Raw genomic sequence first — 24,208 nt, forward strand, 5'->3', positions numbered from 1 at the left:
CCTGGGTGGCTCAGTTGGTTAAGCGACTGCCTTCGGCTCAGGTCATGATCCTGGAGTCCCTGGATCGAGTCCCGCATCGGGCTCCCTGCTCGGCAGGGAGTCTGCTTCTCCCTCTGACCCTCCCCCCTCTCATGTGCTTGCTCTCTCTCATTCTCTCTCTCTCAAATAAATAAATAAAATCTTAAAAAAAAAAAAAGAAGTTTTAAAAAATAAATAAATAAATAAAATGCTTTGTCAGGATAGACTGACTCTTTGAAAAAGAGAAAGAGCAAGGGAAGGTCTGTTGCAAAGACATTCAGTTGGTTCACCTGACTCAAATAAGTAGAAAGCTGTTGGCTCTAGCCATTTAGGAATTCTTGAAGTTTGAATTCTTGGGTGATGGGCAGTAACTTACAAAATCATGTAAATGGAAATCGGACCTTATGAGCTAGACAGCTGGGAGCAGCATATTTTCTTCTAAAGACCACTGGCTCCTCGTCCCACATCTTTCTCTAAGCCACTTGGTGAACCTAAAGTGTAACCTCTCAGAAACTGAATTTCCTCATCTATAATCCCTGCCCTGCTCATCTCACCAGTTTGTGGTGAGGATGAAATAAGAGGTTAGACAGAAAAACTATTTGTGGGGAGGAAGGTACAAGATCGGTTTCATTTTTTTCTGTGCCATAAGGATAGGCCTTGAGAATATTGAGAAAGTGACATCTTTGACCTTTACTTGGACATTTTTTATTTTTGTCCTATGTGATCCTCAAAATGCAAGTACTGGTTGTCTGATTTTAGATAGGACTCCTGTTAAGTGAATGCACAATTGTTTAAAGAATTTTACTCAGAATATCAAAATAACTACAAAAGCTTATTACTGATATGGACCTGTATGCCTTGAGGCATGAGGGATAGGAATTCAGTTTTAATGTAAAATAATAATGAGCTAGCAGACATTTACTTAGTGTTGTCTCTGTGTAAAGTACTGTGATAGGCACTCTGGAGGGTTAACAAGAAGTATAAGTTTCCAGCCCTAGCCTCAAAGGATTGTGATCTAGTTGGAAATAAGACATATAATTCATGAAAGGTTTTATAATGCAAATGATAAATAACCTAAAATATTTTTTTAAAAAAGAGGCAACCCATAATACCACTTGATTAATCACTAAACGAATCTTGCTCAGTACAAACAGCAAATGGTCCCAGTATTATTTATTGAAGAGTCTGTCTTTTGTCCAGTATTTGGTAATGCCATCTCTTTCACGTACCAAGTTTACTTATATACATGAATCTGTTTCCAGGCTCCCAATTCTGCTCGTTTGTTTGATTTGTCTATCTATGGGCTAATACCACATTTTTAAACTATTATAAGATGTAATTTCTGTAAGTCATGTTGAGGTTTGAGGATGCCCAATAAATAGCATCCCTTCTCCCCCTAAATTTGGAACCATTGGAGAGAGGAGATACGAGAGACAGACTAATAGAAGTCAAAATGGCAGTTTCATTACTGATAAAGCCTCTTGGAAAATGTGGCTTAAGGTCTGTAATAAAAAGGGCTTGCAAAGATGTCACTCAAAATAAAACTTCCCTTCATGGTTGCATTGTGAACTAGAGAATCCCAGGCTTTTCCCACAGAGGCAGGCCCTTGACTACACTGTGGAGAGCAGTCAGAGACTCCTGCAGGAAACCAGATGGGGCTAAGCCAGGAATACCCAGGTTTTATTTTTCCCCCTAAATTCACCCATCAGAAAAGTCCCTCCTTACAAAGAGAAGGAGAGGATGGAGAGAAGCCAGGAGTGCTACTCCTAAATCCTGTTCCTTCATAGCAGGGGAAAAGGAAGATACCCCCAATTTTCTTGGTATCTGATAGGGTGAGGCTCCTACTTACAGTTCTTCGAAACTCTTTTGGCTTTCCTTGACTTACGAATTGTATTTGTATGATTTGACAGTTTTATAATATCAAGTCTTCCTTACTATGAACTTGGTATCTTTTTTTTAAGATTTTATTTATGTATGTATGTATGTATTTGAGAGAGGAAAGAGAGAGAGAGAGAAAGAATGAGCCAGGGGAGGGGCAGAGGAAGAGAGAGAAGTAGACTCCCCGCTGAGCAAGGAGCCCGATGTGGAGCTCGATTCCAGGACCCTGGGATTATGATGAGATGAAGGCAAGCACTTAACTGACTGAGCCACCCAGGCGCCCCCTTGGTATCTCTTTATATGTTTTCTTTCTGTTTTTTAAACATATCTCAATGAAGTTTTAAGATTTTCTTCATAAAGGGTCTTAACACATCTTTTATTAGTTAGTCCCAGGTAGCTTGCCATTTTGGTGGCTGTTACAAATTTTTTATTATAGCATCCAACTTTTTTGTGGCTAGTATACAGGAGTACCACTGATTTTTGTATTTTGAGAGTATATATAGCAACCTTGCTAACATTAATTACAGTAGTTTGTCTTGGAGTCTCTTAGATTTTCTGTGTATACAATCATACTATTTTAGTGAATGATGGCATTTTTTCTTCCTTTCTATTTTTACTTTTATTACTTTTTCTTCTCATATTTTATTATGGAAGAGGAGCAGCAGTAGTGAATAGCTTTGTCTTATTCCTGACTTTAAAGAGAATGCTTCTAGGGACACTAGAGTGGCTCAGTTGGTTAAGCGTCTGCCTTCAGCTCGGGTATGATCCCAGGGTCCTGGGATCGAGTCCCGTATCACGCTCCCTGCCACTGCTCAGCCTGCTTCTCCATCTCCACCCTGCCCATGCTCTCTCTTGCTATCTCAAATAAATAAATAAAATCTTAAAAAAAAAAAAAAAGAATGCTTCTAACTTTTCACCATTAAATATTATATTTATTGCAGGTTTGGATAGATATCCTTTATTAGCAAAAGGAAATTTCTATTCCCAGCTCACTGTTTTTTAATCATGAATGTGTGTATTTGGGGGTTTTTTCCTTTGTTTTTTTTTTGACAGAGACACAGTGAGAGAGGGAACACAAGCAGGGAGAGTGGGAGAGGGAGAAGCAGGCCCCGCCGCAGAGCAGGGAGCCCGATGCGGGGCCCGATCCCAGGATCCTAGGATCATGACCCGAGCCAAAGGCAGACGCTCAACAACTGAGCCACCCAGGCGCCCCTTTTTTCCATTTTTTAAATTAAGTTTTTAATTTTAATTCCAGTATAGTTAATATATAGTGTTATATTAGTTTCAGGTGTATAATATAGTGACTCAACAATTCTGTACATTACTCAGTGCTCATCAGGATAAGTGTACTTTTTTTTTTTTTTTAAGGGTAAGTGTACTCTTAATACCAATCATCTGTTTCACCCATCCCCTGACCCACCTCCCCTCTGGTAACCATCTGTTTGTACTCTATAGTTAAGAGTTTGTTTCTTGGTTTCTCTCTCTCTCTCTCTTTTTTCCTTTGTTCATTTGTTTTGTTTCTTTAATTCCACATATGAGTGAGATCATATGATATTTACCTTTCTCTGACTTATTTCACTTACCATTATACTCTCTAGCTCTATCCACATCATTGCAAATGGCAAGCTTTCATTCTTTTTTATGACTGAATAATATTCCTCTGTGTGTGCATGTGTGTATGTATGTGTACACACATACACTGAGTGTATATTTTGAATTTTATCAGTTGCTTATTCTGAATCTATTGAGATAACACTATATTTGTTCTCCCTTACTATATTAATATGTTAATAAGTATTAATACATTTTCGGATGTTAAATCATCTTTGCCTCCTGGCATGTGCTCTACTTGGTCATGATGTGTAATTATTTTTTCTTATATTATTAGATTCAATTTGCTAATTTGTAGATTATCTACCTCTGTGAACTGAGATGAGGCTAGCCTTGTATTTTTCTTTCTCATATAATAATCCTTGTCTGATTTTGGTAACAAGGTTTTAATAGCCTTATAAGATAAATGGAGATCTTTCCCTTCTTTTGTATTCTCTGGAACAGTTTATAGTTTGTGTAAGGTAAAAATTATCTATATAGTGAAGGTCTGCTAGAACTTAGCAAAAACCAAAAAAAACTTAGCAAAACCCTAGTATTTTTTATTTGTTGAGGGAAGAAGTGCAGCTTTTTAACTTCTGATTTAATTATTATAGGTCTGTTTATGTTGTTTTTCCAGTTCCTCATTAACCCACTTCAGCATGATTTTCAGTTCTGTCAGTAGACTGAAATTCCTTTTATCTAAGCAGATGCCTATGGAACTCTGTGTTACAAAACCTAAAGGTCACTTTTCTGTCCTTATCCTATCCTGTTCCACAGCTGGTGTTTGGCCTTCCTTGAAGCATCTCCTCTCTTGGCTTCCTTAACACCACCCTCCCCTGGTTTTCTACCCTTCAGCTGTTCTTTCTGTTTTTCATGTTCCTCCTCCTTTATTTAATCATTAATATGGAGTTCACCATGGCCCCATCTTAGGTCCTTCTCTCTCTTCTCATGTGATCTCATCCATTCCCTCAGCTTTGAAAACCATTTCTATGCTAATGATCCCCAAAGTTACACTTTCAGTGTAGATCTCTCCTGCCCACTCTGCCAAGTCCGAGATCTACTTGATGCCTCCCAGTGGAGTAGCACAGGCCCCTCAGCCTGGACATACTGAAACTGTCATTCTACTCTCTTCTTCCTGTCAGCAAATGCACACACCGGGACATGATCCTTGATTCCCTTCTTTTCTCCCCTCCCACCAAGGTCCAGCCTGATTCATCAGCAAACCCTGTCATCTCTCCCTGCAAAGTGTGTATATCGAATCCAACCACTGCCCTCCATGTCCACTGTGACCGCTCCAGTCCAGGGCACCACCTTCTCTTGCCCTACATGGCGCTGGTCTGGTTTGTTTCCCTAATTTCACTCTTGTCCCGCCTCTGTTCATTCCCCACAGTAGCCAGAGGGGTCTTTTTAAATTTTAGCTATAATCTTAATCACTCGCTGGTTTCAGTGGCCAGAATAAAATTCACGCTCTTTGGCATGGTCCATCTGACACCATTCTCCTGTCCTCTCATGGGTGGTCTCTGTCCTGGCCTCCTCTTAGTTACAGGAACAAGCTCTCTCCTGACTCGCTGCTCCTCTGTCTAGGATATGTTCTTCTTTCTCTCCTACCACCATCCTCACCTATCCCCTCATATGGAGGGAACGGTTTTAGAAAAGGCCCAGTAGCTTTATTGGCAAAGGACAGACCGCATTGGCTAGAGTGCACATTCACATTTGGAGCAGAGAGAATCTGGGTTTTATGGTACTTAGAGCTTATACAATTTGGGACCCCTTTTCAAGAAAAAGCATATAAGACTACAGAGACAAAATTAGAAAAATCTAAATACTTAAAATTAAAAAAACAAAGTTGCAATAAATGTCTGGAACTTTTAGAGATTCGATTCCTTTCTTCTGAGGTCTCTTTAGACAGTTTACCCAAAATGCTTACATAGAAATGCTTCCACATTGCAGCCTGTCTGCCCTCCCTCTCCTAAAACACTGCAGTTTCCAGCAACTCTCCCTTCTAAGGTACAGAGAAAATAAATGACTTTCCAAGCATGGTTGACCCATGAACCTGTAGCAATAAAACGAGAATCTAGGCCTCCTGGCACTGATGCAGTAAATCCCTTAAGCCCTAAGTGCACACATTTATGCAGTGCCCCTCTGTGCCAGCTGTGCCAAGCGCATTAGCACTGAGTGAGGAGCAGGTACCACTTTATGGTACTCTAGTGAAAGATGGGCTACGGGTAGAGGCGAAGCACTACCAAATGAGTGCCACATGATGATCCCAAGTAAAAACCACTGCGGGAAGCCAGGCTGGAAGTTACAAATGTAAACAAAGCTGGAACAAGCACTTTTAGCCTCCGAGGAAATCTGAGAATTTCCGAGAGCAACCATGGACTGAGGAGTTACCTCCCAAGCCTGTGCTCCTTAGGGCAGAGGGTAAAAAAACTCACACTCCTGAGGGAGCCTCTTACATCTTTTGTAAAAGAAAACACTTCCATGTTCTGTGTGGTTGTTACCATTCACAGACTGATCCCAGTGGAAGCAGATTTGCTGTATGTTCTTTTGGTGTCGAGGATTTCAAACTGGCTGAGGATCAGTGCAGTCACTGAATTCCTCCTTATGGTAAGCTTCAAAGTTATGTGACAGCTTGTTTGTTTTGTTTTGTTTTTTAAAGAACAGACAGTGTCATGAAAATTTCTTTAAGGACGTGATTTTTTTTCTTTCGCATTACAGAATTTTGATCTAATATCAAAAGCATCTATCTGATTAATCCTAAAACTAACCCCTTTTCCTCTAGAACACAGTTACATGGGGCACAGTCCTCAGTGCTTTATGCTAGCTCTTTCCAAAAGAAGTCCCCATTTTCTCATCCTAGGATCGCTTAACCCCATTGTAACTGCCAAGCAACACAATTTTGAAAAGCAGAATTTCAAGTCACAGGTTGTACTTTTGAGTCATTTGGGTAAAAGCCACCAGCATGCCATTTAAACATCCCATTTTTCTTTTACTACTAACTACAAAGTCCCAGGATTGAAGTTGACATGCACATGCACAGCTGATGCTAGTGCTGAATTATGGTCAGGGAAAAATGTACACGCAAGCTGCTACTTGATGCCTGCCAGTAAGACGATAAGTTTAAAACTGAGTCGCTGTGGTGGTTGTGAACGGGCCGTGTGATGGGGCCCCAACATTCAGGTCCTGGGACAGTGCCTCGACTGTGTCTCTCCTCTGCTCTCTCACCCCCTCTCTGCTGACCCCCAGGCAGACCATGCTCATTTCTGATTTCAGTTCTTTACTCAGACTTTACTCAGAACTAAAGTTCCCACTACCCAGAATAGCCTGCCCTTGCCTCTGCCCTATCCGAATGTTGCTTTCTCACTTTAAGATACATCCTACTTCATTCATTCACTCACTCAACAGGCACAGTGGCAGATGCCAAGATAAATATGTAGTCCCTCGGTAGCATAGGTTCATTTTTCCCACCAAAATCTTAACCACTAGGCTCTTGAGCAGCTGAGGACTGTGTCTTACTCATCCTGTGGTCCTAGCCTGGCACCAGGGAAGCCTGGAATTATGTGAGTGAATGAATTAGCCATCCGTCTTGTTCTGTTCACGGAATATACTCCTTGAACTTACATTCAAGGGGGGTATAGTCTAATTGAGGCAATGAAATAGGAACAAACAATATATAATAGAAATAGAAAGCATGAAGTATTCTAGGTAGATAAGTTCTTTGGAACAGTCAGAGGAAGTCATTGACTTCCTGGTGTGGGGGCTGTGGGTGAGACCTGGGAGAAGGTCTCTAAAACTTCAAACAAGTTTAAACTGTCAGCTTAAATATATCTGTAAAACGGAGTCAATAATGCCTACCTGGTAGAGTTACTATGAGGGTTAAATACATAGACGTCTTAGCATACTGCCGGGCACACAGCAGCAGTTATTACTAAGTGGTAGCTCTCATTATACACATGTAATGGATAAGAGAATCATAGTTATCTCTGTTTTCAAATGGTAATCCATTCTTTGTTATAGGTATTTTGTTTTTCCTTTAATATCTACAAATAGGTATAGAATATGGTTCTTGGTCACATTTTTTAATAGTGGCTCATGCCGTCTTGTATGTTAATGATACAAAATAGTCATCTTCTCCCTCTTGCTTTCCCCAAGTCCTTTATAAGACCCTTTGAGAGCCATAGAGATTGGTATCCTACAAATCTGTTTGCTTACCTACTTCTTTTGATACCTATCTTCTTAGGTACCTCTCACGTGGAATTAGAAGTTATAAAAAGTCTCTTACTTGCAAAATGTTCCATGTTTTTATTTAAGTTTGCAACAACCCTGTGAGGACAAGGCCGATAATCACCATTTCACAGATTAGAGAACCAAGACTTAGAAATGTGAAGTGAGGGGCACCTGGGTGGCTCAGTCAGTTAAGAGGCCGACTCTTGATTTTGGCTCGGGTCATGATCAGGTCATGATCTCAGGGTTGTGAGATGGAGCCCAGCAATGGTGGGTTCCATACGGGCTCAGCCGGGGCGGGGGGGTGTCTGCTTGAGGATTCTCTCCTCTCCTTCTGTCTCTCCCCCTGCTCTCTCTCTCAAATAAATAAATAAATCTTAAAAAAAAAAAAGAAAGAAAGAAAGAAAAGAAATGCGAAGTGATTTGCCAGAGTCACATGCTCCTACATGATGGAGCTAGGGCCAGAAACCCAGATATCTGGCTCTTGTCTTTTTATCACACGATGCTGCCCCTTCTTAGTCAGTGGTCATCCTTCTCCTTCCCTGCCCTCCCAGCTCTCCTGTCTCTGTGCCACCTACCACCTAACACCTATTACCTTCCACAGGGAAATGCACCAGAGTCAAGTCCAGAGTACTAGAAAAATACACTGCTACAATATCAAGGCTGCAGTTCTGGTAAAAACGTTCTTTGAAGCTTATCCTACCCCATATACTTAGAGAGGTAGGAAACTCAGAATCTTAAAACTTTGTGAAGAATTTGGGAACTTTAAGACCAAAAAGAAACAAAAATGATTATATGTTTCAACTCCATTCCTGAAGAAGCAAGAAAACTGAAGGAAGCACATGGGTTGGCCTAAAACATATGCTTGCCTCCAGTGTTTGCTGTCCTCCAATTTCATGTTATTATTTTCAGAATAAGACATGATAAAAGTGGGATTTCAAAACCATCTGTCCTGCTTTATACATGGAATGTTTTATTCTGCTTAATTTTTCTCGACTATAGAGCTTAAACCAGCAGCTTCGTGCAAGGCAGTGTGATATAGCAGAAGGAGCACTAGATTTGGGAATCAAAAAATGTAGACTCCAACTTCAGCTCTGTCACTTAATTTTCATAAATTGTTTTTGAGTATTACTTCTTTAGATGCAGTTAATAGCACCAGCCTTATTTCCCAAGCATAGTTGTATGGAGCAAATGAGATCATGTCTAAGCGATTTATAAACTAAAAAGGACTATGCAAAGTATCATTAAGTAGGATTTATGCTTTTAACAATTTATTAACTGTCTCCTGTGCATAGAGCACTATTTAAGAGACAAAAAAGATTCAAAAGTGTAAGATAATTCCTGCTTTGTTTAGATGACAGTTGTTTAGTTTAGAATCTAAATGAGTAGATAAGACAAATTAATATTTTGAAGGACGTGACTTGCAACAATTTTCCTGTGCATTGTGCATTCTTGCTGTCATGTGGGGCCTGGAGCCTGAGACCCAGCTTCAGTGGACAGTCTGTTAACCGATGGAGGTCAACCTTGGTCTGAGTTGTTTGACATTTTAGGACCAGGTGTGCCTTTTTTATAGAGACCACGTCAATTTCAGTGACCTTATTGAAGATGGGACACTAAAGAGAAGCATCGTTGACTATTCCGCAGCTTGCTGGGATATTTCTCCAGATTCCTTCTAGTACTTAGTGATGTGACTTAGGAAGGAACAACTAGTGGCTTTATGTATGGTCATCTCACTTAAGTGGTATAAATCTCTAGATAGTGTTTCTGCTGAACTACTTTTTATCTAGTCTTCCATTCCTTTTCATAAATAGAGAGGACCAAGCTGAACAGCTTAAGGAAAGAAAGAAAGAAAGAAAAAGAAAGAAAGAAAGAGAGAGAGAGAGAGGGAGAAAGAAAGAAAGAAAGAAAGAAAGAAAGAAAGAAAGAAAGAAAGAAAGAAAGAAAGAAAGAAAGAAAGAAAGAAAGAAAAGAAAGAAAGAGAAAGAACTTTGGCACATTTTAAGAAAGTCCTTTTTTTTTTTTTTTTAAAAAGTAAACTGAGGATAATGAAAATCAAGAGCAAGTGAGCCAGTCTACTTTCTTTAAAAGCTGAGGGTAACAATATAATAGTTTAGCTTTTAAGCCAAACTATTCACCTTTGGAAATGAGGCAGTATCCAGCATTAGCAACTTTTTAAATCCTCTTTAAAAGCAAATGTGTCCTCTTTCCTTCCCTCCATCATGCTTATGCTAACTAGTGTTTCTGGCAGGAGACCCTGAGGGACTTAAAAAATATGCTGTCTAACTGATGTTAGTTTTAAATTTAGATCAAATGACATTGTCTTTGAAGTCTCAAGTGTACCACGTAAGGTAGCGGCATCAGATGGGCTTGCCTTTCAAGTACTTCTTGCAGGCTGGCATCCTTAATATGAAAACTGAAGCCTGGTCAAAAATAAATGAAACCGAAAGTTTTATTGGCGTTATTTACTCTGAGATCGCTATTTTAGAAGGAACCTTACAAGGCATCTCGTTGCCTCTAGACAGGAACAGACAAGGCATGTGGGTATCTGTAGTATTTTAAAAGACCTTAGGGGACCAGGCTTCTTCCATAACTCATTCCAGAGTTTAAACACCCTCGCTTCAGGAAATTCTTCCCTATATTTAACTTACAGGCCCCCTCCTGCGGTTAACACCCATTTCCGCTTTTTTCTGTCTCCAGTCAGGATGGAGAACAGCTGTGGCCAACATCCTTTGTGTGCTAACCCTCCATCAGTGACAGAAGGTCATTTGGGTATCCCTGGGCTTCGTTTCTCAACCTCCGACAACCAAGTCTTGAACCAACTTGGAATCTTTTTCTCTTTGTTTTTTACGTGTATCTTGTTTATTTCTATTAATTCCTTCTGATTATAAAATAATATGTGCTCAATGAATCAAATTTGGAAGGTGTAAAAATACACAGAAGAAGGGAGAACAATAACCCCACAATCTAGGAACAAACTCCATTGTTAAGTTGATCCGTTTTCTATGTGTTTCTTATATAGTTGAGATCCTGTGGTCTATACCAGCACTGTCCAATAGAAATATAATCTGAGCCACATATGTAAATTTAAATTTTCTGGCAGCCATATTATAAAAAGGTAAAAAGGAATAGGTAAATTAATCTTAATAATATATTTTCTTTAATCCCAATAAAATCCAATTATAACTTATCAACGGATAATCAGTATTTTTAAAATTATTAATAAAATATTTTACATTCCTTTTTTCATACTAAGCCTTCTAAATCCAGTATATATTTTAACACAGCACATCTCAAATCCACCTTAGCCACATTGCAGGTCCTCGGTGACCATTGGCTAGTGGCTACAGTGTTGGACAGCATCGTCGATACACTTGTATATACTACTTTTTTGTATATCGTATCTTAAGCCTCTTATAACTGCCATTTAAAACTTTTTAGCATCATTTTAATGGCTGCATAATATTCTTATTTAGATTTACTATAACTGTATCTTTAAATAGTTTTGTTTTTCATGTTATAAGTAACCCGGTAGTGTTCTTCTTTTTACCTTTTTTTTTTTACATTAACAGAATGTTTCTCAACACATTGCCAAAAGAAAAAACCATAAATTATTCCTTTTGAGTATAACTAATTAAATCCATTTATTCATAAAACAAGTAAGTTCACTTAATACTCACTAAATCTTTACTACGTTAGATTGGAAAGTGAAGGAGTAGATTTCAAGAAATAGAAGACAAGTTCCCCCTTACAGCGTTTACAAGACTTGGCTCCATAGTTGGACTGCACACATATCCTGCTTTAACTATCCTTCCCTTCATTTCTTACTCTTCCCCCCTATATGCACACACAGCCTGGTTAACGCCCCCTTGTCCTTCGGGACGCCAATTGAATATAGCCTCCTGTGATGAGTCCTCCAGATGATGACCGGCTCCCTCCTCCATTACAGTATACAAAGTATATGTTGTACGCAAAGCCCCATGGTGTTCTGGTTATTGGTTAACTCTCTCCATCTTCTTGACTACAGTGGGAACTCCTTACTGATAGAAACCTTATTTTATACATTTCATTATTTCCAGAGCCTAGCCGACTGCTAGGCAGTGAATGTGGATGTCGGTAATGTCTACTGAAATATGTGTTGAAACACAAGTGGTCATATTAAACATCAGTTGGATGGGATAATTACAAGTACTGTGGCTGTTCAAAGAGATTACTCTAAGTTGACATGGTTAAAGAAGACTTAATGAAGGAGGTCGGACTTGAATTGGGCTTTGGAAGATGGGCATATTTAAATGAATGGAGGGAAAGAATTAGCAGAAAAGCCCTTACATATCCTGCATTAAGAAGTCAGTGTTTTTTAGGAGGAACTCTTTAGCACGTGCTAAGTATCAGCAGAGAAGCATCCTTCTAGATCTAAAGCACTATATTAAGTTTCAGGAAGCCTGTAGAGCTATGGTCTGTGCCCACCAAAAGCTGACAAGGGTTTGCAGCAGTAAAAGTGACCACTGATGACTTCAGTATGACCTTTGAGTTTAAAATCAATTCAGATACAATTCCCTGTGTTTTAAGTTTGGAGTTTAACATTAAAGATCATTTTATATGATGCTTCCTCAACAATTCTTCTGTTAGTAAAGAGCAGTATATAATAAGTAACGCCATCATAGCAAATGTCAAATGACTGTTACGGCGAACCAGGCGCTCTTCCAAAGCATTTTGAATGTACTAGTTAACTCATGTAATCCTCACAACAACCCTGGGAATTAGGACCCCCTCTCCTGCCTCATCTTCTTGATGAGGAAACTGAGACACAGAAAGGTTAAAATGACTTAAAGGTGACCCAGCCTTGGACCCAGGCCAGATAGTTTTAGGCCCCCACTTTTTGTTACTCAGTACAGCCTCGCTTGTAACTATGTTAAGACTAAAATGTTTTATACAAGGGACTATTTAGCACCTTTTGATTTCAGAGAAGGAATGCTATCATTATAACCCTCTCCTAGTTTTCTTCTTTCCTCTCTGACCGCTCCTTCTTATCTCATTTACAAGCTCCTCTTCCTCTACCTCAGCATAAAAAACAGCTCCTCAAGGTTCAGTCCTAGGCTCTCTTTTCTCTCAGTTTGTTCTCCAGCCCATGGTGATCTTATCTATCACCATCATTTTAATTATCACCCACACTGAAATGAAGCCCAAGTAAAAATCTTCGTTCCAGGTCTCTTTTCAGATACTACGCCTCTCTTCAGATTGCCTCCTGGATGTTTTCACGGCACGTTCTGTGTGCCTGTGTTCTTTTCTCCCTGCCGTCCATCCCAACCCCCATAAGCCTCGTGGGCTTCCGGTGCTCTGTTTACAGCAAATGGAATCTCCACCCGTTCGTTCACAGTGGCCAGAAAGCTTTCATAATCCTTGCTTCCCCACTTTCCCTCTCATCCCCACATCTAACCTTAGCAACACCTGCTGATTTCCCCTGATGGGTCGCCTGTCTGTATCGGTATATTTCCAAGCCCCCATCGTCTCTCACCTACACTGCCGCACAGCCTGTGGTCCCCAGCGTCCGTTCTGGGTCCCCTCCAGTCTATTCTCCAACTTCAGCCAAAGGGCACTTTCCAAAATACAGATCAATCAATCAATTAATAGATCTCTCTTTCTACCACCTTCACCCCCCCCCCCCACTAGCCTAAAACACTTTAAAGGCTTAAAGAGAAAAACTATCAACATGGTCTGTGGACTTTTGCATGATCTCCATGTTTCCCTCTCCAGCTCTATCTTCTACCATGCTGCTCTCCACTTGATGACCCTTTGGGTCCTCAAACATTGTTCTCTCTCCTGACATAGGGTCTTGGCATATGCTCTTCCTTTTGCCTGGAAGATGCTCTTGCCCACCAACCCATTCTCTACCTGGTGAAAAATTCTACTAACCCTTCAGTTCTTGGCCTTTTCTGGGTCGGTTCTGTTACACCCTCTCTTAGCCCATGTCCTCTTCTGCACAGCATGTGTCAGAGGTTATCATTTTACATTTTTGTCATAATTTTGTGACAGGTATGTGTCCTCTCCCACTGTGGGGTAAGCTCTACAAAGCAGGAGCTGTGGCCTATTTTCAATCATTATTGAAAATGTCTTTAGTGCATTAAGAGACATTCAATGTATATTTGAATTAGGGAGTAAATCATTTGTCAATACGCATACAGTTTCATGCTGCACCTCTTCATAGTCTGGAGGACTACCAAAGATAAGGTTCCCCAGATATTACCCCTGGAGTCCCCCAGTCTGTCACTAAGTGATGATTAGATGGTGGCTAAGTGTAATTCAGGCACTTCTTCTGAAGGCCTCCAGCATCTCGGGAAATGGTGGCAGAGCTATTCGTTTTTCTTTTAAAATAAAAAACAACTAAATCCCCATGGTTCAGCTCATGTCAGAGCTTATTAGAAACGTAGTGGTAGCTCAGCTTTAGCAGTATCTTTCACAGAGTCTGTCACTGGCTTCTGGAGCCTAGAACTTCCTTTAGCTCTCTCTCTGCAAGTCTACTTTTGAAATTCAGAAAACATTCCCTGACCAATGTTTTAGTGTCTCTGTCGAGGTCTCCCTGAGGCTGGGCTCTGTGAGATTGCTGTTCCGCCCATGTCCCTGGCAAAGGTCAAGGCTACTTTTTCCCCCACTAATTCTCAGCATAAATACTTTATTACTCCCATGTCCCAAGTATTGTCCAGGGGGCCCCTGGTATCATCTCTGGCTGCTCTTTCTGTTTCTGCAGACCATTTTATGGTCCTCATAATGTTTGTTGCCTGACTGTGATTTTAAAACATCAGTTTGTATGATGATTTCTTACAATGAAAGCTGGTGGGTGAACTGGTTGACTTGACTCCTCCTGAGACCCCTCTCTATCTCCCTAAGGATCACTCTCTATTCCCTGATTCCAGGGAGCTCAGCCTTGAGACTGAGATGGAGCTGGCCTCCAGATGGGCTCCTGCCTGTGGGCACCCCCTTAGCCTCTGTCCACTGCCCTGTGCTGAGGCCTCTCTTTCCCAAGCTAGGCCCTGTTGTCCAGGGCCACGGAGGCCTTATGGCCAGGCCCTCGGTTGAATCACATAACCTGGGGAAATGGATTTCTTCAGCTTGCTTGGTTTACCGTTTGCCTGTGGAGCTTTCTCTTTCACAAATTCATCTTTCCATCAGTCCTTAGTTTAAATAAAATTTAAAGGCTCCCTTGTTCAGTTATACCTTTTTAAACTTTCTGTTTTTATTTAGTCAGACTTTGGCAGTAAACCTTCCAAGCTGAGCCCAGGGGAAAGGTGACCATTGGCACAGGTTTCAGCCTATGCTTTTGGCCCAAGATTGTTTCTATTTTTATTTTGTTTCTTGTTTTTGTTAACATCCAGGGCAAATATTAAGCACTTCCGCTTATCTGGTAATGGCGAGTGGCCTTTAGATTGCTTGCCTGTGGTCAGGAGACTGCATGCTTAAAACTGTTAACCCCCAGCCACCCCCTGAGAGATAAGATCTAGCTGTAAAATTTGGCTCTCCCAAAAGGAGTCTCTATGCTTCTACTTGATATGAGAGAGAGCAAGGAGAAAGATAAATCCCAGCTTTTGCTGGATTCTGAAAAAGGATAGTAGTCTAATTTATGGAGGTTGTTTTTTTAAAAAAACTAACTTTATGTCATAATTTCATAGCTGCCAACAGACGTAATTCTACCTCAGCTTCGCCTTGGCAACCTGCTTTTGGCACTCTCTGCAGCCCTGTCGTTGCTCTGCATTATTTAAGCAGTAATCTTTAAGAAGGTGAGAAACTATTATTGCTTTTTTAGCCCAGTTGACATGCTGTTGGCGCAGAGTAGTACCTAGAGCTTCAAACATTTCTAATGGCCGTAAACCAACTTAAACACCTCCATGGAGAGGCCTCACTGCCGTGAGGTCATAGCTTGCTGCAGGGGGAGAAAGAAGATCGAATGTTGTTTAAAAAAGTGGGTTTTTTTTCTTTTTAAGTATTCTTAGTCCACCAAGTTGTAGCTGTAGACTTTGGCCAGGATCCAGACAATCAAGATTTAGCATTTTGACCAGCTGTGATCTAGTAATGTTCCTCAGAGGAAACATTTTGTAGGAGGGAAAGACACATATTTGAGATTGTGAACTGTGTTCTTTCCCAGTACCTTACAGAGTGAAACCTGGTTGTAGACAGATAAAACCAGCACAAGTGAATCTGAAAGAGAATAGGGAACAAAATCGTTTCAAATGGCTAAAAATTTACCCTGCCTTCAAGAACTATCTCGATGTGGTAAATCTTTACATTTTTCCTTTATTTCCCTTTCCCTTAAGTCTCCACATTTATATCACTTTGTGGCAAGATGTCTTCCTGTTTTCATAATTGATGCTTGGAATCCATCAGCATTCTTATAACAGAACAACAGTTCCTAGGAAGCCAAAAGAGCCACCCAAACTTAATAACAGAGGCAAGAAGAGAAAAGAAAGAAAAGACACCAAGACACTTAGCCTAAAAATTATTCCTCTGAGTCTCACTCCTCCCTCAAATAGAAGTATGATCAAATGTCAGTGTTCTGGTGGCAAGCCCTGGGGACTGAGAGAGAGAACGAAACTAACATTTATTTAGTCAGATTGCATTTGTTCAATCACAGTGAGTTGCTTTTGACCTCGGGCAAGTGACGTAACCTCTGAGCCTCAGTTTCTTCATCTGTAAAAGGAGGATGACAATCGTAATACTTCATAGAGATGTGAGGATGAAGCAAGACCACGTAGAAAGCTATCAACAGAATACTTACTTCATCACACTTTGTTAATGTTAGCTGCTGCTGTTCTATCATTAATAGCAATCTATGGAGTACCTACTCATTGTGCTAAGAATTTTACTCCTACCCTAAGCACCATTAGGTGGATCTTCACGTTTCGCAGAAGAGGAGACATTGGTTCAGAGCGGTCAGTGCTCAGCCGTGTCCCATGTCCCGTGTCCCGTGCCCCATGCTGGCGGGGCTCCCTGCCGACGTCTGGAACATTATAGAGGGAGACGCGGAAATGGAAACACATTTTGGACCAGTGCTTTCTTACCTTGTTTTCTCTCTCCCAATCCTTCTGTTTAAAGGAGGCTGTTGCTTTAAGCAATAAAACTAGCAGAAAGAAGAGAAGAAAGAAGAAAGTGGCAGAGGCAAGATTAGTGGCAGGGGGTGGGGATGAACTGGGCTCTGCTATCTCCCAGGTTGGCTTCATGGCAAAGTATTCGTATTACGGTCATAAAAGGCAGAGCAGGGTCCTCCATATTTAGGCTGGGACAACAGAAATGCCCCTCTTACAAAAATTCTTTCTCCCCAAAGCTAGATTCATATAGAAAAATGATACATCAGGGGCTTGGGGACAATTGGAATGTACCTCCAAGGATTCTGGGAAGTTTTTATAGTCCCTGAGCATTTGGTACATCATGTAAATAGAGGCAGTTGAGCATAAAGCCTTCCCCGCCCCATGTCTTCAAGAAAAAAGAAAAAAAACTGAGGTGATGTTTGCTTTTGATTGATTTAGTTCTTTTCCTCCAGAACTCTTTTACACTTGCCTCAGTTCTTTTCTTCCTTCTTGCAGCTGGCTCCCTTCTGTGCAGGAGTGGGGATGGCGCTGGTGGGAAGAGTTCTTTGTCCCCATTCTAAACAGCATTCCGTATAGGAGGACGTAGCAGGAGGAAGGAGACCTAGACTCTGGTCTTTATTTCTGATTACCTGTGTTCCATGGTCCCAGACATTAATGCCCTTGAGCCTCAGTTACCCCTTCTGTAACATGAGGGCAGTTCTTTTGGGATCCGAAGCCCATTGAAGCTGATGACAGCAACCACAATTAACAGCTACTACTGCCGGTGGAGTATACGCCAGGCATTCTGCTGAGGATTGCAAGTGCGCTATTCTATTTAATTCTTCCTATAGTCCAGTGATCTGTTTTATGAAGGAGAAAACTAAAGCACAAAGAAGATGAGGGGCTACCTACAGTCATATAGTCATATAACGAGCAAGTGCAGAGTCTACCCTTAAATTATAACTCCAAATAGACAGTCATCGTTGCAGAGCTTGGAGTAGAATCCAGGTTTTGAGCATCCTTTGTCATCACCACCACTCTCTCCAGATACAGCTGAAGACATAACAAAAGGTAACTGACTACAATAAATAAGGACTCACAGAATGAGAAGTAAATTAATCACCTTAATTTAGAGAGATCAGAAAAGACTTGATCAAAGAAGCCAAATTTAAACCAGACTGCCCTCCTTGATCTCTAAACTCCAAACTACTTGGCTTCTCCCTCATCAGGCTATTGCTTGTGACTCTAGGGTATCCTTTTGTACTTGTAGCAAAAGGTTGATTATGAAGTAATCTAACAGTCCCGATGTGGTTCAGTTATTCAGCAACCTATCCCGTGTTTACCTAAACCGTGGCCTGGTAAATTGGCAATTAGAGTATCTTTGAGTGGTTGTTTTTTAATAAATTCCTTTTAATTTCAGCATTAAACCCCAGATGTCGTGTTTCCAGGTTTCTAGTTTGGACCTAAGCCAAGCTGGAAAAGACATCCACTCAAGGCAAACGGTTAATGAGAATGTGTGCGGTGAACTAGGGGACTCGGTCCAGTTACCAAACCTCAGACTTTGGGCCCCCTGATCTAGTGCTGCAGGACCTTAGGGACCCCTTGCTAGAGTGGAGGATGAAGCAAAGCTACCATGTTTCCTACAGCATCCACCCCTCTCCAAAACATCCAGGTTTACGCTGTTTGTTTCTAAGAGTAAAAATTCCCGATAAGTGACTCATCATCACAACTTAAATAGTGTACTAATTTCATTTGATAAGTAAATTGTCAACAGCCTTTAAAAATTGGTCATGTAATTAGTAAATCTATGCGTTTCGACCTCTTCTTCCATTTAGATGAAATAGTCATTAAGCCAGACTGTAATCAGATAGAAAGAATCTTGAAACCTTCCAGGCATTCTTTTTTCATCTCTCATTTGCCTCTTTAATTGCTACCTTTCTGTATTTTAGGCAGTAGTAGAGGTAAAATGCCCCTTTTCTTATTGTAAGAATTTAGCTTGTACTAAAATGTATAACAAGTTCTGGAAACTTTCTTTTAAATGTTAAAATCCAAATTATTTTATCAAAAATCTATACATTGTGTTTTTATAGAGAGATGCTTGTAGCAGTTTGTTTTTTAATAGTAAAATTTTAGAAATACAAAATAAGGGAATGGTATTCCATTCAGTGGAGCAGCCAATTAGAATTGTTTACCAAAAGGTTTTAATAAAATCCAATGGCAGGATATGGAATGGTATATATAGGCCACAAACATAACTTTAGGTTTTTTTCTCTTTTTTTAATTAAACACACATATGTAAAATCAAAGTCTAAAAACAAAATAATTAATTATGGTTATTTGATAGGTAATGGGCTTGTGAGTGATTTCTATTTTTTATATAGTTTATATTTTTTTAGTTTTCCAGGGAGTATAAATTATTACAATAATTAAAAATGCATGTGTGTCTGTATATATTTTAATGTAATCATTCAACACTTGAGCTGTTTAGAACTCAGCTATCTGAAAAATCTGGACCACTACTAAGATCCTGGAAGTAATAAAAAAACATTAACTCTGAGCAGCCAAAACTAATGTTAAAAACTCATAAAGTCAAGCATGATATGCCCCTCACTCAGGCCTATGTACTCTTACTTTGCACACAGTTCTCAGGCCATCCACCACAGGCGGGCACAGCGAGTCTGAAGCAGACATTAACAGTAGACAAGGGCCTGCAGATGAGGGCAGTCTCAGGCGCACTGCCAGCCCGGTGGTGAGAGAGGACCCAGGGAAGCGTGGGTGAGGGCGGGAGAGCCTGGGACCCAGACTCAACGCCAATGAGTGTCCTGTCATCTCTTCCCCGTGTCACAGTTAAGTCATACGTGTTCATATCGATAGCCCAGCGTTATCAAGAAGATCCCCTTCTCTTCAACTTACTCTAAGATTATAAGAAAGACTTTAATAAAAAGTTTTAAAAGGTCTTGTTACACGTGGCTAAAAATGGGGGAAAGACAACATGTGGTGATTGAAGGGCATACTCTAGACATGGAGACGTTCCTGACTACTGGTAGCAACTGATTTCTTTACCATTCTCCAGGGGGAGCATTTTCCTGTTACTTGGGCTTTCCAGATTGTATCTGATACTGTCATTACCTGGGTTCTCCAAAAAATCTAAAGGAACTTTGACGTCAGGATGTCAGAAAATGCTAAAGTCTCTACCTTGCAAAGCCTTAGAATTCATCCATTAAGATAGGAGTAGCACCCCAGAGCTTAGAGACAGGCTGGGTGGGTTAAATGAGAAAGCCTGTGTAATGGCATTTAGCTTGAAGTCGGGCATTTCATTAGCAGTTAGCAAGTGTTAGTTGAATCTGAATGTGATGTTCCCACTTGGGACACAACAGACAGCGTGGGCTCTGGAGGCAGACCAAATCTAGTTCAGATGTGGGTTCTGCAGCCTTGAACAAACCACATAACCCATCCACCTGCCTACCTTTTCCACAAGGTAGATGTGAGGGTTCAGCTTTATTGATGGGCAAGAAAATCATGGCTCCCTTCCCATTCTAGTTGAGGGGAGGGCTGGCACACTTTGTTAGTTTCCTGTTGTACAAAGTTGTGGAGAGCTTTCAGAGTCTCAGAATCTAAGAGGGCTACAAAACCCCCTTTCCTCTTGTGTTGTAAGCACAGCTTGTTGTGCCCAAGCCTGTTCTCCTGCCCTGCCTTTTATCAGCCCCCCTGCAGCCCAGCAGAGAAGCGGAACAGGGTGCTTGCGGGGTGGGGCCGGGTGGCAGGGGCCGAGTGGCAGTGGCAATGGGGATTATCATGTCGTTCACCCTTCACGGCCATGAGTGGTCAAGCCCCTGACCTCTGGCTGTATATCAGTGAGAGCACCCTTCAGCATTCTAGGCTGGGTCACGTGATGCGTCGCCCCCTCCTGGGCTGGAGTGACAACTGAAAGCTTGGCGTGGCTGCCCAGAGTAGAAAGTCTGTGGGTGGTGCTGATGCTCTGTTTTGGTTTGATTCCCTAGGCCCCCTGCAAAATCATTTAGAGAGGGATACTGTCAGCAAGTGGTAGAGTAAAAACAACAAGGTTGGCAAAAATGTGTGGCTTACCCAATTACTGTGAGTTTTGACAACATATTAACTGAAAACCTAGATTAAGGCCAGTAGATTTTTCTCTGTTTTGTTTTGTTTCTCTTGAGAACTGAAAACAGTAATTTGCTGGTCTACTTGCCTTGTTTCCTATGCGCACCAGTGACCACCCCTAATTATGAAATCTCTCCTGACACCAACACTTAAAGCCAAGCTACGGAGTCTGATGAGCCCATGGATTAGCAGCCTGGTGGTTGCCTTTTTGCAAGAAGAATAACCCTTTCTTAGGTGTCTGAGACCACAGGCATAATCGAACATCAGAAAAAATCTGAGAGAAGTGGGAGCAGGCAGCTGGTACGAGGGCTTGTGGCTGTGGACAGAGGTGGAAGGGGCCCTAGATCCTGCCTTCTTTTTCAGGGCACTTATCACAACTGTAATTTGACAATGTATTATTTCAGTAATTATGGCTGTCTTTCTCCTGCAAGACTGGAAGCTCCTCAGAGGCAGGCCTGCTCTGTCTTGCATGTTTCCCCTCCCCAAGGCCTGGCTCGTGTGATAGCTGTTTGGTGGGTGGGTTTAGTTTCAAGTCTAGCCTCTGTGCCTGCCTCGTAGCTGCTGTTTTGCAAGCAGCCACTTCTCTGTATGTGTCCTTCTCTGAAGAATACAAGTCAAACGGATCTTGTGTTTGCACCTCCTTCTGTCTCTGGCCCCAGTCTGTTCATATCGGTGTATTGAGCTGACTGCCTTCATCCAAGTGTAATATCTAGAACAGTGATCCATACTCCAGGGTGGCTTAACTAACACAGCATATAACATGACCATCATTTCCAGGGTCTAGATGCTCGATTTCCATTAACTCGTGATTATTTATTGTTTCACACTTAAGAGTAATAGTGTATACCCTGCTTTCTTGACAGGGTTTTTGTGAGAACCAAGTGAAACGATATATATGAAATTACTTTAGAAACGAAATGCTTTGTGTAGCGAAACAGTGATTGTTATTGCTGGCCCTAAAGTAGCTTCCTGAGACGGAAGTGAAGTTCAGGAGAAGGCACTGAAGACCAAGTATTGTCAACCCTGTGTGTTTACACATGTGTGTAAACCATGTGTGTTTACATAGCCTTATGAAGGAGAAGCCATTTTCCAAGTTAATGTTTCATTAAAAAAAATAGCTGGATATAGATATTAGATAGATAATAATCTCTGTTAGATAGATATAGATACAGATACAAATCCCCGCTCTGCCAGTTCTGTAATGCATTTGGGTGTCAGAAAAGCTGTTGATCATTGAGTCGTGAGTCATGGGTTTTAGTTTAGCCTGCCACCATCTCCCTGAGGTTATCAGGAACAAGTCATTTAACTTCTCTGCCAAATAAGGATGCCTGCTTTATGAAGATAAAATAAGAGTTGAATATTTTTTTAACATTTATTTATTTATTTTAGAGAGAGAGAGAGCACAAGCAGGGGGAGGGGCAAAGGGAGAGGGAGAGAGAATCCTGAAGCAGACTCCCCCACTGAGTGCAGAGCCTGATGCGGGGCTCAATCCCAGGACCCCAAAACCATGACCCGAGCCAAAACCAAGAGTCAGCCGCCCAACCGACTGAGCCACCCAGTGCCCTAAGAGTTGAATATATAAAACAAGAATAAGAATATTGATAGCACTTCAGCCCTTGGGGTTGATTACGTCCCTCAGATACTTTTCTTTCAGATCCCATGCCTCCAGTTACTTCAGCTCTTCCCCACACGACATCGTTTCCATCCCCCATCCCACCCTGAGCACTGTCCTCTGGATATATTTTAGTGTGTCTTGTATCCTTCTTGAAGGAAGCTCTCAAACTTGAATTCAGAATGCTTCATGTTTTTTCTTGCCTTTGGACACTACAATTAATACTAAGATTGATTATTATCAATTTTTATTCCCTCAAACCTAAGTATGTCGTTTCTTGTCTCTGGGTCCAGAAGGCTTAGGCTGAGTTCGGAAGTTCAAAGTAACTTCTCATTTTTTGTTTGTCTTCCAGCGACAGACATCACACCTCCAGTGCAATCCCTGTTCCAAAGAGACAAAGCTCCGTATTTGGAGGCGCAGATGTAGGCTTCTCTGGGGGGATCCCGTCCCCAGACAAAGGACACCGAAAACGGGCCAGCTCAGAGAATGAGAGACTCCAGTACAAAACCCCTCCTCCCAGTTACAACTCAGCGCTCGCCCAGCCTGTTCCCGCCATCCCTTCCATAGGAGAGTCCGAGAGAAAGACAACATCTCTGTCCTCCTCCTTGGATACCTCCTTGGACTTCTCCAAAGAAAACAAGAAAAAAGGAGTTGATCTGGGTGACAGATTAAATGGAGGTCATGTGAGTGTGAACACTAGCCAGGAACAAGAAGAAGCCCTCTCTGGGCATGCAGCCACCGTCAACGGCACTCTGCTGCCCAGCGAGCAGGCTGGCTCCCCCGGCGTCCGCGTCCCGGGGGACTTCCGCCCAGTCTCAGAGCCCGAGCTCTGCTGTACTGTGGAGCAAGCGGAAGAGATCATCGGCATGGAAGCCACAGGTTTCACCTCAGGCGATCAGCTGGAAGCCTTTAACTGCATCCCGGTGGATAGTGCCGTGGCAGTGGAGTGTGATGAGCAAGTTCTGGGAGAATTTGAAGAGTTCTCCCGAAGGATCTATGCACTGAATGAAAACGTGTCCAGCTTCCGCCGGCCACGCAGGAGTTCTGATAAGTGAAGTGAGCAGACAGCCAGTAGGACCAGGAGAGAGGCGCTGCCTAAAAGGAGGATAAAGCTGCACTGGTTACCCCTTGTAATAATTACGACACAAAATGAATATTAATGGAGGATATTCCTCAAAAAACAGACTTTGTAAATCAAGGAGGGACTCAGGATCATTGTGTATCAGTGGGCCAGACAAAGTTAGATTTTGCTTGCAAGATTTGCTTTTCAGGCCTGATGATTGTTTTAAGGCAAAAGTCACTCTCTAGCTCGAGTCACCTTATAGGTATTTGTCTGCTTTTTAATTTACGCTTCTGTGCTATCCTCAGAGGGGAGATGATAATATATAAATAATATAATAAGCTCACTTTTAGTTTCTCATAAGCATTTGCCCTCACCGTAGTTTATAAAGCTTGGGAAAACCAAATAATCCAAAAAAGGTTTTCACCATTTACTGAAAGACCTTTGACCATCCATGAGTTTGATGAATAACAAGCACAATGGTCTCCTTACACCCAGGCCTCCCTGCCCCTGCCCCCAGTCACCCCATCTGCTGCCCCATCTTCACAGTGGATGGGTTGTGCACCCTGAAAACTGAGGACATCAGATTCACTGGTTCTTGAATGCAGAAGCCAACACCTTCCACCTCCTCAGCTCAGCCATACCTTGGTATAA

The 24,208-nt window shown here is 41.5% G+C and overlaps 1 protein-coding gene across 1 annotated transcript in view; it reads left to right on the plus strand.

Moving 5' to 3' along the window:
• UVRAG (UV radiation resistance associated) overlaps nt 1-23,661 on the plus strand; it is a 77,817-nt gene extending 54,156 nt beyond the window's left edge. Inside the window, exon 3 of the mRNA XM_081798867.1 lies at nt 22,847-23,661. Within this exon, the coding sequence (XP_081654993.1) occupies nt 22,847-23,549 (703 nt within the window). The 3' untranslated portion in view covers nt 23,550-23,661. The remainder of the gene's footprint in view (nt 1-22,846) is intronic.
• The last annotated feature ends 547 nt before the right edge of the window (nt 23,662-24,208 follow it).

Source organism: Leptonychotes weddellii, chromosome 11 (genome assembly GCF_054177405.1).
Source record: "Leptonychotes weddellii isolate Sample4059 chromosome 11, ASM5417740v2, whole genome shotgun sequence".
Taxonomy (NCBI): Eukaryota; Metazoa; Chordata; class Mammalia; order Carnivora; family Phocidae; genus Leptonychotes; species Leptonychotes weddellii.